The sequence below is a fragment of the Macadamia integrifolia genome, chromosome 3, assembly GCF_013358625.1.
Source record: "Macadamia integrifolia cultivar HAES 741 chromosome 3, SCU_Mint_v3, whole genome shotgun sequence".
Lineage (NCBI taxonomy): Eukaryota > Viridiplantae > Streptophyta > Magnoliopsida > Proteales > Proteaceae > Macadamia > Macadamia integrifolia.
In genome coordinates this window covers 25,539,804-25,554,839 of record NC_056559.1, presented here as the reverse complement: position 1 = coordinate 25,554,839, position 15,036 = coordinate 25,539,804, and the positions used below count along the sequence as shown (strand labels likewise).

Genomic DNA, 15,036 nt, shown 5'->3' with positions numbered 1-15,036 from the left:
CGCCACACACACACACACACAAAAAAAAAAAATGAATTAGAATATTAGTTATTGTATCATTTGGCAGCTTTTTATTCTACATGTTATCCTTCCCCATTATAAATTTTTTCATCGAAAGAAAAAACAAATGAAATATGTCTTTGTTTTCAAGAATGCATGAGATGTGGAAAAACCCAGTTATTCATATCAAGAACTTTTTTTTCAGATGACTTGAGAATCTGGTCAAAGATCCCTTCCGTCCCCCAAACTTAAGAAGAAATAGAGAAAATGAACTCTATATTCAACATAGAAAATTATTTTTCAAGAAATCAGATTTCTTAATGTGGCTTCAATTAATATTGGGGGTGATAAGGTTTACAAGGGTTGGTAAACTTTGCAAATTGCAAGTTCATAAATTGCCACTTGGCAATCAAATTTGACCAACATTTGGGTGGGTCCATGTTATAAAGGGCTCTTCATCCATCTCATCAATCAAATTTCAACAAAAAATGAGCACATTATATGGGTTGAAAGTGTCGCCAAAATTGTAAAAATTACAACCATGCCACTAACCCTCATTATTACATGTTAGAGGTTTGTGGAATTCTTGTATTTTTCTGATAACTTTATATCATGATTAGGAGCACATTATGTTAGTATTGGGGCTGAAAATTTACCAATGAGAAAGTTACAAAATCCTCTATAACATCGACCCATCCATGTCCACCATTTCAAAAGTTCACCTACCTTGGTAAACATTGACATTTCCAATTATTATCAATATCATTGGTACTAAATATATGTTAGAAGTTCTCAATGAGGGGTTTTTTCCCATATACAATTGAGACTTTAGGCTTTGGATGACTTGATGACTGGGATTTAATATAAACATGTTTGACGTGCTAAACAAGACAAATGCATCTGCTGGGTATTCCAGTATTGAACACGCTGGTATTCTCTCAATACATCCTCCAATGAACCCATAGTGTTTTTTCATTAACCACATAAAACTTAATCTAGAAAGAATTGATTGCTATTAGCAAAAGGACACATGGCATGGATTAAACACAATGAACATTTGATTAAACCACGGAATCGGTGTAGAGATTTTACCAGAAAGCCAATCCCGCAGTGTGCCATTAGGCATGAATTCATAAATCAGCATCTGGACCAAGAACATAAGCAGCTAATGTTAATTATTTTGTCCTTCAAAATACAGAATAAACTCTCTAAAAAAAAAAAAAACTCAACCATACTTGAATGTTTAATTTCTAGGATGTATAATAGAGAAATCAAAATTGTCCTTGACAGAAACCGTACTTTAAATGTCTCATATAAAGACCATGTAGAGAGCTATAGGGACCCAATTGAAATATGTAAATCCACTTAAATGCAGAAAATATCTCTTTCCCTAACAGTAGAGTCATAATGTATCCGCATGGTAGAAAATGACATAAGCAAATTTATGTAATTAAAAGGTCTAAAAGGTAATTTATATTTTTTGTTGTTCTCAAAAGAATATCCATTGTTTATATATATATATATATATATATCATGAAATTACTAGTATGCTTATCTTAGAAAGAATGTCCAGTAGGATTATCTGAGAGCAGCATTTGCATTGGTTACATATACTAGTACGGCAAACTACCAAATAAAACACAAATAATTTATTAAAAATCACAGCACTACTCTGTGTGTTTGTTTGTGTATGTGTTTGTGTGTGCATGCAAGGGGGTGTGTGAGAGAGGACCAATTCATGCTTTTGCGAGCAGTATGATTTCAGTTAATTTGAAGGAAAAAAAAATCCCAAGGGATGTGTGCTAAAGTAGAATCATGGAGGAAGATGTTAGCACCAAAAGGTTCTAAAATAAGCAGGATTAACAGTGTCACTTTGGTAAAGCGGGTGCAAAATAGATGGCTATGATAAATAGTAGGAAGATACCTCAAATCTAGAAGCTGTTGATGGTTGAATTGGAGCAAGACGAATATAGTTGAGTTGGTTCTGTATTATTATATGATTTCTACATGACATGTACAAAACAAGTAATGTGTTGTATAGAGCTGAAGGTTGAGTGACGAAGGAATAAGAAATAAACAATCTAATTATAGATGGTATGGATGAGCCATAAAACTAGAAAATATAAATAAGAAAAAAAAAATTTGTATGAGGTGAAGGAGATAAGTTGAAAAAGAGTAGTATGAAGCGGTTGGGTATGTGCAGTGAAGGCCATTGAGTCCACCGGTTAGTAGAAGTGGGATGAAAAGTAGTTGATTAGAAATTGTGATGAGAAAGATTACAAATGGATTTGGATTAAGAATGAACATGGTTTTAAGTAGTGTCAAATGGCAAAACATATTTTTGCAGCCAATCCCATTTAGTCCGTATAATGCTAAGCTGAATTAAACAAATGAAGATTTAATATTTCTGTATTAATTTATGAAAGTTCAAAAAGACAGTTCTTGCCTCTAGTTATAGTCAATGATTCAATAAGAGAAAAAGAAAAAACGTTCAAGAATGAAAAATTTTAGGATGTGGATGAAATTAATTGAACTCCTTTTTCATGCTCTTTTTGTGTGTAAGTAAAAACTCACTTGCTAAGTATTTATAAGGCATAAATGCATAGTGATTCTATTTGAAATCAGCATAACAGCGAAGAAATCTTCGGACATTTTCAACCTAGAGGGCTTTAGATTCTACCGATCAATCTGGTAACAACCAACAACTCATTGGCTCCATTACCCGAGTATTATCATTATATCATCAAACTGTAAAAATATGACAGAATCCTATATAAAGTTGAATTACAGGTGAAGGAGCTGAAATGGAAGGTCTTATATCTAATTAACAATGACATGTAAACAGTGACTTGAGTCGCTTTACATCCAAATAGTACAGTAGTTACATGTTTCATAAAATGAGTCAACCCTCCACCAAACGTTCCTTGCATCTTGCATAATAGCCAAAATCTAAGGCTGCCAGGCTAGTCAGTCTCGATATCTTGCTAAATTAACTTCATCACCATTTTACAGCTATTCTAATAGGACGAATTCTATTTTATTAGTTTGTATTTTCACTTACTTCACTTCTAAAAATCTCATCAGATGATGGCTTATCAGGTGGCGGGGTAGGTCTGTAGGTAGGATGAACTCTAGGCTGGATTCAAAGTATTAAAGACAATTCAGGTTTGAAACAGAAAATAGGCTGAAACAAGAGAATTTTAATTGCAGCAGATCAGAGATTCTGGTCAGCTTCAAAGCATGGACGAAGGACCCTCTTGGGAAGTCCTTAAATGCCTAAAAATCTGGGAGAAATCTGTTGGACAAATTCTCCAATAAACTAAATCCCGTTTTCAGCAAAAGAGACTAAAAACAGGGTATCGGCCAGGTCTATTTGAGAGGTTCTTGTTGTGATCTAAACTCCAGTATCAACAGCATGTAATCAGCAACTAAGCTAGGTGATAACTCAACCCAATCTCAGATTAAAGAGATAACAACATGATCGATTAATACAATATTCAAAACAGTACCTTAGTTGCAAGAAAAAACAGAGGATAGAAAAGAAGAATGATAATTATGTCTTCCCACTAACAAGGAACAAAATTTCACTGCTTTCCAAGGATCTCACACTGTAATGCACCCCACACTAAGCCATGATATTGTCTGCTTTGAGGCAAACCCCTCATGGATTTAAAACGAGTCGTGACCATGGAAATGGTGCTAAAGGTTATCAATGAGCTCAGTCTCTTCCCCCTAGTCAATGTGTCCATGCTATTCCATAGCCAGATCAGAGTAATGGCATTCTCCTTCATCCATTCACTGTAGCCACCATCAGTAGTAGCAAGAGGAGCAGATGTAAGGTACTTTTAAGCTTATCCCATGCCATGATATAACTCTTCACAGCCTGATCCCATAACATGTTGCAAAACAGAATCTAATTAATCAAACCAAGAGAAGACAAAGAGAAAAAGAATGATAATTATGGTATCCAACCAACGAGGAGCAGAATCTCACTGCCTTCCAAGGATCTCACACCCTCTTTCTGAGTTGCACAGAACTCCATTGTACAGTCTAGAGAATAAACTTCTATTCAACAAATCGTTTGTGAGCCACTGTCTCTTACAAGCTTTATATAGAAAAACTAAATCAAAGTCCTTATCTGACTATGAAAAGCCAATCCTATTGCTAATAACATAGCATAGTTTAAAAAGGAAGCCTACTAACAAAGGTGAGGGAATACAAAGAATTAAAAAAAAAAAAAAGGGTAATTTATAGCGCCATCCCCTAGAGAATGCCAGTATATAGATACAACCCCTGTTTAATACCAAATTACGTTCAGACCCCCTGTCGTCAGTCTCTGTTAAGTGATGATATGAAATGACGCTTTAACCCTTTCTCTCCTTCTCTCCTTCTCTCCTTCTCTCCTTCTCTCCTTCTCCCCTTCTCCATACCTGCGAGATCCATTGTGCGACATCTGCTGGATGATTCGTAGGGGAATAAGTCTGATTCGTATCTAAGTGAGACATTAGATACGAAGGCGTTGCCTGCTTGTAGGGCTTCCATCATCATGGAAGATTCCAGCGCCAATAGCTCTTTCGACCTCCGCAATGGATGGTTGATTTTGCTTCGGTGTCTTTACAACTCCATTTCTCCTCCACCGTACCCCACCAAAACCAGAAGGATTGGGCTTTTTTGGAGTTGGAGGGGTTGGAGAATCAGGCGTTTGAGTTGGGTTGTCAGACAGAATTGCCAAAACGGTAATGTTGCTGCACCTACTAGTGGTGGTAGTGCTCAAGGGTAGGGATAAACAGCCAAGGCTTCCCATGCTCTGCTTCTAGTTTTTCCTAAGCTGTGCTTAAGGATAGGGATAAAATGAACTTTAATTGTTTAACGATCGGCCTTGCACTTCCATGGATTGAGGAATCGTCTTCACTTCATCTCCCGATGATTCGTCGGATGAGTTTGATTCGAATTGGTCCCGATTCGGGCGAGTCATGTACCGAAGCTTCATAGAGATACTGGACAAAGAGCCAACTCTATGGGATAGGTACACAGCGAGAGGGAAGGGTGTGATGATGCCGGAGGTACCATTCGAAGATTTCCGAGTTGGGTCACAGTTCTTTGTATTACAAGACGGCATGTGTTGCTGGTAATCAAGGATTGGAGGCTATGGAGGAAATTCAGGCTACCTTGTTTGTAAGTGAGGGTAATATCGGTACTTCAACATTTTGAAGGGTAATATGGTATTTAGCAAAAAAGAAGAAACTGCTGATATCATCATTTGATGTATATTCTGTAACAAAGACTGACGGAAGGCGGTCTGAATGCAATTTGGTATTAAACAGGGGGTGTTTCTATAATACTGGCATTCTCTAGGGGGTGGCGCTGTAAATTACCAAAAAAAAAAGAGCAAACCAGTGCACAAAGCCTCTGCTACTACTGAAACTTAAAATAAAGACCAACTAAACTAATGAAGCCTAATCTCGTATGCCTACCTTACCCATATTTTAGGCCCATTAAAGTGACACATTACAATGAAAACACATGGAATCAAAGGCCTAACACATACATAACCCAATCCAAAACTTATTTTCAATAACATAAACCCTTTAGGTTTCTAATCTGCATCATTATCCTCCCCATCATCTGTCATATTTCTCCAAACCATATCTGAAATCATAAATTTACAACTCAGGTGTCACAATATATCCAAAATTTTGTCCATAAAGCAATGTGGTATACCTGTTCCCCTTCTTCATCACAATATCCAAGCAAAGAAACCAGATTCCGGTGATGCAGCCTTGACAAAATTTCTATTTCTGTTAAGAATTCCTTTTGACCTTGTAAGGATCCTTCCTGCGCACGCTTTATAGCCACAATTGTTTTGTCTGGTAGGACCCCTTTGTAAACCTTTCCATAACCTCCTTGACCAACTTGAGATGAGTCACTGAACTTGTCTGTAGCAAGAGCCAATTCTTTTAAAGTGAAGTCCTTCACGCCAGCAATTTTGATTAAACTTGATGCTGCAATTAAAACTAGTCCCTTAAATATATTGCTAAAAGTGAATAGTATTAGATATTTGGCTCACTATATGCGTGTGTGTGTGTGTGTATAACTTCAATAGGAACTTACTTGCTCGTTTTCTTGACAAGTGTTGGTAGTTTGTTGCCTGTCTTCTTATGATAATTAGAATTGCAAAGAGACCAGATATTGAAACTACACAAGCAACTGACCCTAATACAATGCCAGCCAATGCACCATTGCTCATCCCTGACCTTTGGGACTCGATATCCACTATAACAATAAGGAGAATGATGTAAAATGTAAAAAGAATTGATTTAAAAAAAATGTCAAATTAGACGAATTCATAATTCATTAGCCTTTTGGTTAATTTACTTTCAAGAAGAAACATAATGGTATTAAAAGATGAATGACCATATCTACAAATATTTAGGAAAGAAATTCCAGGCTTGAAAGGGTTCTCAAGAGATTTTTGTAAAAAAATCATTATAAATCCAGTTGTTTCTAAAACGATAAGATAAGCATCTGGCTAATCCAGAACTAAAAAAGCTTCATTTTTGTTTTCTTATTTCGTTCTACCTTGACAAAAACTCTACCGTGTGATAGTTGAAATTTTTTTTATCCCTCACATTAATATCCAAAGTTCAATGACAATTGGCAAAAGAACAAACTTGATACAACATTTCATTGAAGCAATGAAAGTTCTGTCCACCAATAAAACTACAGAATTCTCTAACTGTCCAAACATGATGCCATATGTTAAGTTCATTCTAATGCAGTCAACATCATGGGCTTCAAGTATAACCAATGGTATTTTTGTGCTATGAAAATGTTGTCGTTTTCAGTATTCATTTGAAAAAGAATGTCACCTTCATGTTCTTGAGAAATCAGAAGTGAGCAATTTAGTAAAATTTCAAACAATATTTAATGCTGAAGAAGGTTCTAGTCATCAAAAGTAAAAGATACTTTCTCAGTTTTAACTAGAAAATGTAGCCTTGAAAACATACCACTAGAATAAGGCCCCAAAAGAGTGAAGTTGAGCAGATCATATGGCCCAAAAAAGTTGTCAGTAGGAAAATCCCATGTCATAAATTTGCGCCTGACTCGTAGAACCTCACTTTTATTTAATTCATGTGAGTTGTACGCAGGGAAAATCTTCAAGTACATCCTTAGCCTGGGACCTGGTTCCCAGATAGGAAAATTAACAAAGATTTGATAAGGATCCATACTGAGGGATTCAGCCAGGTACATCTCAAATTGATCTTCATAAGGAGGAAAATATGAGAAGCTGGGACTCTTTAGACGATAATCAAGTTGAAGAGGGGCTGCACAAAAGCACTTGAAAGGAGATTCGGGGACATATTCATAGGGACATTCTTGGATCAGACAAACACTTGATTGGTTGGTTGGGTTGCTGCTTGCATTGCTGCCTCCAACTTCATGTCCACAGAAGTATTTTATGTTTTCTTGACTTGGATTTTGACAGAAAGGATTGCCTTGAAGCCTGAAGAACAAAGATCTCTTAGTTGGTCAATGAAAAATGACAGTTTGTTAACAAATTTCAGAAACAATCTGCTAAAAGTATCTCTTCAACATCAGAAACCATTACAAGTATTCTAATACTCATTCAATCTGGCAAAGTAAGCCCATCACACATGATCTAATCTGGCTGGTCAGCTACCCAGTTAACAGTTTAAAAACAGAAAGGTGGCAAGAAAAACGTGGACCAATCAAACCTGGTAACTGCTATGATCCTTCATTTATCTGTTAAATAAAGAAAGAAAACCCACAAAATACCACTTGGGGGTCTGACCTAAAACCTCAATGGATTAGGTGGAGATGGGCCGAGGGTATATTACGGTTTACGGCACATCCAAGGTCCCAAATAACCGATCTGGGTCTACGTCTAAAACTCCCGACATCTCAACATCTTTACGTTGAATCACTCTCTTACCAGAATTTTCAAATAAATGACTAGTCCTGGTTCATGAGCCTTGGGATGAATAATGAGCCAGGGATATAATCAAAAGATTCTAACTATTTCATTACTGCTCCCTGCTCATATTTTCTCAAAATAAGAAAAATTAATAAATGAGACAAGCCAAAAAATAAATTGAAGATGCTGTCTATATGCACGAAAATGGATACCTTATGATGACATTCGCAGGAGGATTACGGTCCCCCAAAATGTTTGAAAGGGAATTGTTTTGGAAATCCCTGCAGATCCAAAGTGAACATAGGGCGGGGGGGACATGATATTCGATCAATATGATTCTACTAACATGGAAATGAACTTCACCCTAATTGATGTGTTAGGGGAAAATATAAATGATATTTTTGTTTGCAGGACTTACAATGTGAGTCTTGCAGTCGGACCAAAGGACTTATTCTGCCACATGGTAGAAGAAATATAGCCATTCAACAAATTGTTTGCAAGTGAACTGTGATAAGACATCATTGCCCACTCCATTAAAATGTCAAAGCACCAGGACTCCAAATTCCAACATATATGAATTATTCTGTTATGTTGAACTATAATATAATTGTAGTCAACTTCCAAAGCCACCATGCAGAGCTCAAAAATTAACAGAAAATTAACATCATAGTTACCAGAAAAACACTTCAAGAATACTGACAAAATAACCAGAAAATTGTAAACATATGCCCTAGATAAATAAAAGTAAAAAAGTAAAAGGATCATCTCACAGGTTCTGCAGTTTAGGAAGATCTGAGAAACTTGCAGGTATTGACCCACTAAGGTGGTTGTTTGACAAATCACTGCATAAGACAGTTGTTTAATATAACTAGAGGTCAATAAGGTCAGAGATATGATACCTGAATGAGATTCATAGCATATATTTGCTTTTACAAGACGACATTTGTTATGATACGTACATAGTCGTGATATTATTAGGTAGCTTATTTGATGGTATGGATCCATTCAAATGATTCCAGCTAAGATCTCTGTCACGCAAAACGCAGTAATAAGTTAACAAATGGTAGACATTAGTTACTTATGAATCATAGTTGCTAAAATGCAAGCAACTGCCAATAAAAAGTTAAATTCCTTCAGAGTTTGATATTTGCACCTCAATATATTCAACATTAACTTACAAATAGCGAAGTTTTTCCATCCTACTTAAATCAGGAATAGGACCTTGCAAACTGCAGTTCCTAAGACTTCTGCATAACCAGAAAAGGAAAATAAGCAATACTATAAGTGCTATCTGCAAATCATCACACTAAAACATTTAAATCTTCTAGAATGTTAAATAATAGTAATAACATGACCAGGTTATTGATTATGATGGCATATAAAGACAATATCAATTATTCTTAAGCATATACTGGACATAAAATTAAAGGAACTATTTCCTGGAGATCAGGTTCATAAGTAACTCTCCTTTTTACTATCATCAGATTGGAGTTAGCTGCGGAGCCAATGCACACATTTGACATTCCATTCCCAATACAATCAGCATCATTAAGTCTTCTTCCCATAGTAAATACTCGGCTCATTATCCAGTGACGGTAAAACAATAAGGAACATATAAATGGGAAGAATCAAAACAACTCACATTTTACTTACCTTCTTTTCTTCCTAGCTGTGCTGCTTTCTTTCACTTTCATGTTGTACACATGAACCATAACCTAGCACAGAGGCTAACCAGTAACTGGTAGAAAAGTGGTTCGGCAGGCTGTAGATGACAACTAATGGGGTTGGTTACATGGATTCTTGTTCTCCAATCAGTTCTATTTGACGTAGGACTTGATATAAGGCCTAAGCTATGTATTTCTTTCCTCACCAATTCTCCTAAGGTCATTGTAGGTCTGCCCCTAGCTGTTTTAGATCCTTCTATCTGAATCAAATCAATCCTCCATGCTGGAGCATCCAAAGGCCTCTGTTGAACAATGTAGAACTCCTATGTTGGGCGGGCTGTAGAACTCTCAAGAATTCACAATGTATACTATCATTCCTAGTGAGAACCAGGACTGTCAAACATGCCGGTTTTATTGGACATAAGATCTTGCCCCCATATTTTAAAGTTTCATTTTCTTTTTGCATGGTGTTTGGGTCTTGAGAAATCCTGATTTTTAGTCATTTCTATCCATTTGAAGTGTAAGTATTAGGTCCCCGCGCCCGTCACTTTTTTAAGCGGTTGTAAATATCAGTTAGAATTTGTTGACAAAATGTAATACAGTGGGATGGTTCTCTTATGGTGAAACCAACCAAACCACCTGATAGTAATCTTACTCAAAGAAAAAAAAGAAGGAAAGTAATGAACAACAAAGCAGTGACATTAATACTCCCTGGTGATGCAATTGATGAAATTGAGTTATAACTGATGCGATTTCATTATACAGAGTTATTCTCGGGTAAGGGAATATAACAACCTTAATACTCCCTGAAGTGGACATCAACATCAGATGGCCAGAAACCTTCAAACCTAATGGAAGTTTAGGACTCTTGCTTTATTATGCAATTGAGGGAGCTGACCATAATTCCTACCCCGATCCTAAATACAATGGAGAAGAAATTTTAAATATTATAACTATTACAGTGATAAATTAGGGAGAGTCAAAAGAAATAGAACTGATATAAATCCAAATTAGTTCCATACGGAAAATAATGAAAAAAATAGGAAAAAAAAAAAAAGAGGCGCAACTCAATGCAGTATAGGTATTCTATCCTATCAAGAACAAGGTTCAAGAACTCGTTTCCTTTTGGTGTTTGAATACCGAAATTTCAGAGAAATTTTATACTTCTTTCATGTATTTTGCTTGGCCATTTTGGGGAGCTAATGGCCGGAATTAGCAAAATGAGAGAAATGAAATGACCGAGATGACTGAAATTTCAACAAAATTGAACATTTTTTGGGCTGAAATGAGCGAAATTTCGAAACGAATTGACTGAAATTTCGGTGAAATGATTAAAATTGTGTCTTTTCTTGTTCCGTATGCAATTTTGTTTTGGTAAAAAAAAAATTTAATTTAAATATCCAAGATTTCGCAGAGATATTGCCGAGTTTTTGAACCATGATCAAGAGATGATTAACATTTTATGAAGACTGACTTACGCATGTAATCTGAGTCATTCTACATAGAGACAATCTTTCAGGACTGTCATTTGTGAACCTCTTGAGTGAGCAATGTGGAGCCCATGATTTCATAAAAGGTGGATTCCAAAACAGAAGGAATTAAATAGGACAATTTACCATAATTAGTATACTATTCACTTATAATTTACCTTACATTTGATTTATAGTTTTAGTAAGATTTATTTTTTTCCCTTTTTCACTAGATAACAGAAGTATCACAAAGAGGATAGAGAGAGTACAGGGAATGTGGTTACAGTAATGAAGTAGATCAATGGCAGAGATCTGCTCAGGTTTTTTTTCTTTTTTCCCCCCCTTCATCGAACCAGTTTTTGTCATGCCAGATAGCACTAATTTGGGTGAGATAATTCAGGATATATTGAGGTTAATAGGTGGAAGATTTTGGTAGATTTTGTGGATCCCAGCTAACAGTTTCCTGAAGAGATTTTAGGGTGGTTATTTCTTTTCTTTAAGAAGATTTACAGAAGATTTGTTGACAGCTATAGTGGGCCCCATGGAAAGCTTGCATGGGAGATAAGTTTGATGTTTAGGTGGAAGATAATTAAGTTCCAATTTTTATGTAGCTGTTATCTTATTTTCTTTCTATTCATGTTAGTTCCTATTCCGTAGTTGTCAGCTAGATTTTAGTTGCTATTTCAATTGCAATCTCAGTCCAGGATAGTTTCCACTTCCATTCTGATTTCATTAGAATGTAATAGGTACTCCATGCAAGGGGGATTTTTTTTTAATAAATAAAGTGAGGGGGCTCCATACACCGCAACGATTTGAGAAAAAAGAAACATAGCTTTGTGCTTGCTCCGCGAGAGAGTATGGTGAGACGTCATTGGTGAGAGACCAAAAAACGGTGGCACCGAGTCTGAGAGAAACTACCCTATCTTCTTTTTCTTTTTTATTTTCTATTGACTTCTATATTGGCATTTGACTCTGGAAATTACTGATCTATTCAAGACCAATCAAAGGGAACTATTCTGCCAGAATTTCATCAGATTAGTGAAGGAAGTTCTGATCAACAGAACACTTAAAACAGAGTTTGTGATTTGTCTTGAAGAAGATTTCTTGCTGAGATTCTGCCTGGGGTTAGGTCTTGTAACTTAGCCTTACGTTAAAGTACTTTTTACTCTTCATATAAGATCGAGAAAGTACAACTTGACCTGGATACTTAATTGAACACAGGTTGAGAAATTGCACTTACAGTTTGAATAATTTTGACATGTTGCCATAAGAAGCTGGAATCTGAGCCCCATCAAAGTGGTTGTTGTCCAGTTGTCTACAAAAGAAAAGTAAATCGAGGAAATATTGGAAATTATCATCCACAAAAAAATATTGGACAGTATTACCCACAAATATTGAACAAATCACAACTAAGCATCATAATAGTCAAATATATATATATATATATATATATTTTTTACAAGAAAATGTCTAGTATTGCTGTGCAATTCCAAAAAAAGAAAAGAAAAAAGGAAACGCTAATATATGGTATAGAGTTCAACAAAACATCAGATACTGGTGACCAGACTAATGCAAAGATGATGGCTCCTGACAACAAAATTGCATAAACTGCACACAGATGGTTAACAAAGTAAAAAATATCAAGTCAAATTTCCTAACATCCCATTGGGGTAGGAAAGTTTGTACAACTTTTCCACCCCAACAATCCCACCCCATCCAAACACCATCAATCAAACGGGGCCTAAATGATCTCTCCTCTCTAAAGTCAGTTCCCAATTCCCATAATAGGGATGTTGCACTGTCACATCTCTAATTTATTGTGAACTTTGATTGGAGCATTAAACTGGGAGAAGCAGTAAACAGGTAAATTCTGCATCACGAATTATATTAGCATGGCTCTCTCCTCCGCCGAAATATGGTTTTCCCTCCAAGCCTCACACCCTTTGCTCATTTTCTGAATCACTAGCTCATAAAACTCAATCTAGGGTTTCCCTCGAAGGGGCAGACCTATAATTCCTTTGAATTGATCCGTCAAATTGTTGTTAACATTGATCCCACCAATCATATTCTTCTCTAGATCGAGAACCACTCAAAGCATTTCTTCAGACCTCTCTCAGCATCTTAACATTCTCTTCCTCGGCCACATAAAAGACAATAATATCATCTGAAAATTGGTAATGTCTCTTACTTCCACTGAATTTTTCCCTACACTGTACCCTCAGACTTTGAAACAAGCTCCTATCAATCACCTACCTTATCCATCAATCTACTAAATAAAGGTTTCTGCCAACAGTGTCAATAACAGGAGGAACTTTTTATTGTTAGGATCGAAGCAGCTGGCAGGGATATTTTGATTCTTCTACAGATTTTCTCCTATTTTGGCATTAACGGATGGGAGAAGTTCAGTTTGTAGTTTTTTTATGGTTCGAGTCGCGAAACTGCCACTCTTCAAAGTGGGAGTAAGGCTGCGTACATTGTGACCCTCCCCAGACCCCGTAGTGGCAGAAGCCTCGTGCTTTGGGTATGCCCTTTTTTTATGGAGCACAGACATTGTTTGGTCCTTTTGGTGCCCTCTTGCTTTCTTATAAGTTTTGGACTTTCACTTCTTTCATATTATTTTCAGGGATAACTATTAAGTCATTGTTTCAAAATCATTTTTATAATTCAAATCTAAAAGTAAATAATATTATTTTCTATTGCTTGCTTCCTCCTACCATACAAATCCCTAATGTTATGTTGGCTCACTCTCAATTGTGGTTTAAAAATTTCATCGAAAAATTTCCACATATTTGAAGGTGACAAAATAAGAATCAAGGGAATTCAACCATTACATAATTTCAAAAGAGGAACTGGCAACATATCAAGGAGATTTCAATACATATAGAATATCAATGATAATCCACTATCACTCTGCAGACGATATTCTATTTTTCTTCAAAAATTTTGAAGATTCTGGTGAAATCGACTCACATCACAGAAAGCCTGAGACTTGAATCTCTCATTAGTGAGTGATTGAATGTTTTCCACATTTGACATGTACTCCCAACTTCTATAGGCCAAACTCTTACAGCATCCATCTCTACCTCTCTCTTTCCAGTTGCTGAAACTTATTTGCTAATCGCTCAAGCTTTCACAATATAATTTCACGTCAGTAACCTGAGAATAGTAAGTGAGGCCTATTCTTTGTTTCTGCTGCTCTTATTGAAATTCCTAACCTTATGTTGCTTGGAGTCCATGATTTGAAGTTCACATTTGTTTGATTAGAATTTTAATCATCTGACGTATCTAAATCATTTTAGCCCCTGATGAGGGCATTTCTTCCTAACCACGGCGCGGCCAAGGAGCAAACTAACAAATGCTGCACTGCTACCCCAGCCCCTCATCTGCCCGAGCTGTCATCCTCGGCATCTAATCTGGCCGTGCTGCCGCCTCGGCCCTCCATCAGCCCGAGCTGCCACCTCGGCCCTCATTTGCTCAAGCTGTCACCTTGGCATCTCATCTGACCGTGCTGCCGCCTTGGCCCTTCATCAGCCCGAGCTGCCACCTCGGCCCTCATCTGGCCGTGCTGCCACCTCGGCCCGAGGTCAAGGAGCAAGGTTCCCAGAAACGTACTCTCATCCACTCCTACATTCAAGGAACGTAATCCCTGATCACAAGGACATGACTCTATCTACTACACGTCACCAGAGGCATCCACTTCTCCCATGTTGGCACTTCCGAGATAAGAGGGGAATATTCCCTTGGTATATCCTAGGATCTGGAATATTCCCAGTATCAGAGAGTTTTCCCTCTCCAGGACTCCACACCCAGTAGGACTCTCCACGGGCTTCCCCCTTTCTCCATTCCATCAGTGGCCTATAAATACCAAAGTAAGCCTCCATTGAAGGGGATCGATCACTTCTTTTACTAAAAGCTCTCTTGAGCATCTGTGGTGGAAAGATCTGACTTAGGCATCGGAGAGTCCCCC

The 15,036-nt window shown here is 36.9% G+C and overlaps 1 protein-coding gene across 1 annotated transcript in view; it reads right to left on the bottom strand.

Annotated features, from left to right (window-relative positions):
• Positions 1-15,036, bottom strand: part of LOC122074504 (probable LRR receptor-like serine/threonine-protein kinase At1g06840) — a 37,799-nt gene that overhangs the window by 4,440 nt on the left and 18,323 nt on the right. Inside the window, exons 9-18 of the mRNA XM_042639357.1 lie at positions 12,310-12,384; positions 9,115-9,183; positions 8,896-8,964; positions 8,707-8,778; positions 8,355-8,441; positions 8,149-8,217; positions 7,008-7,504; positions 6,112-6,273; positions 5,722-6,002; positions 1,093-1,144 (exon numbers count right to left, since the gene is read on the bottom strand). Coding sequence (XP_042495291.1) covers positions 1,093-1,144; positions 5,722-6,002; positions 6,112-6,273; positions 7,008-7,504; positions 8,149-8,217; positions 8,355-8,441; positions 8,707-8,778; positions 8,896-8,964; positions 9,115-9,183; positions 12,310-12,384 — 1,433 coding nt within the window. The remainder of the gene's footprint in view (positions 1-1,092; positions 1,145-5,721; positions 6,003-6,111; positions 6,274-7,007; positions 7,505-8,148; positions 8,218-8,354; positions 8,442-8,706; positions 8,779-8,895; positions 8,965-9,114; positions 9,184-12,309; positions 12,385-15,036) is intronic.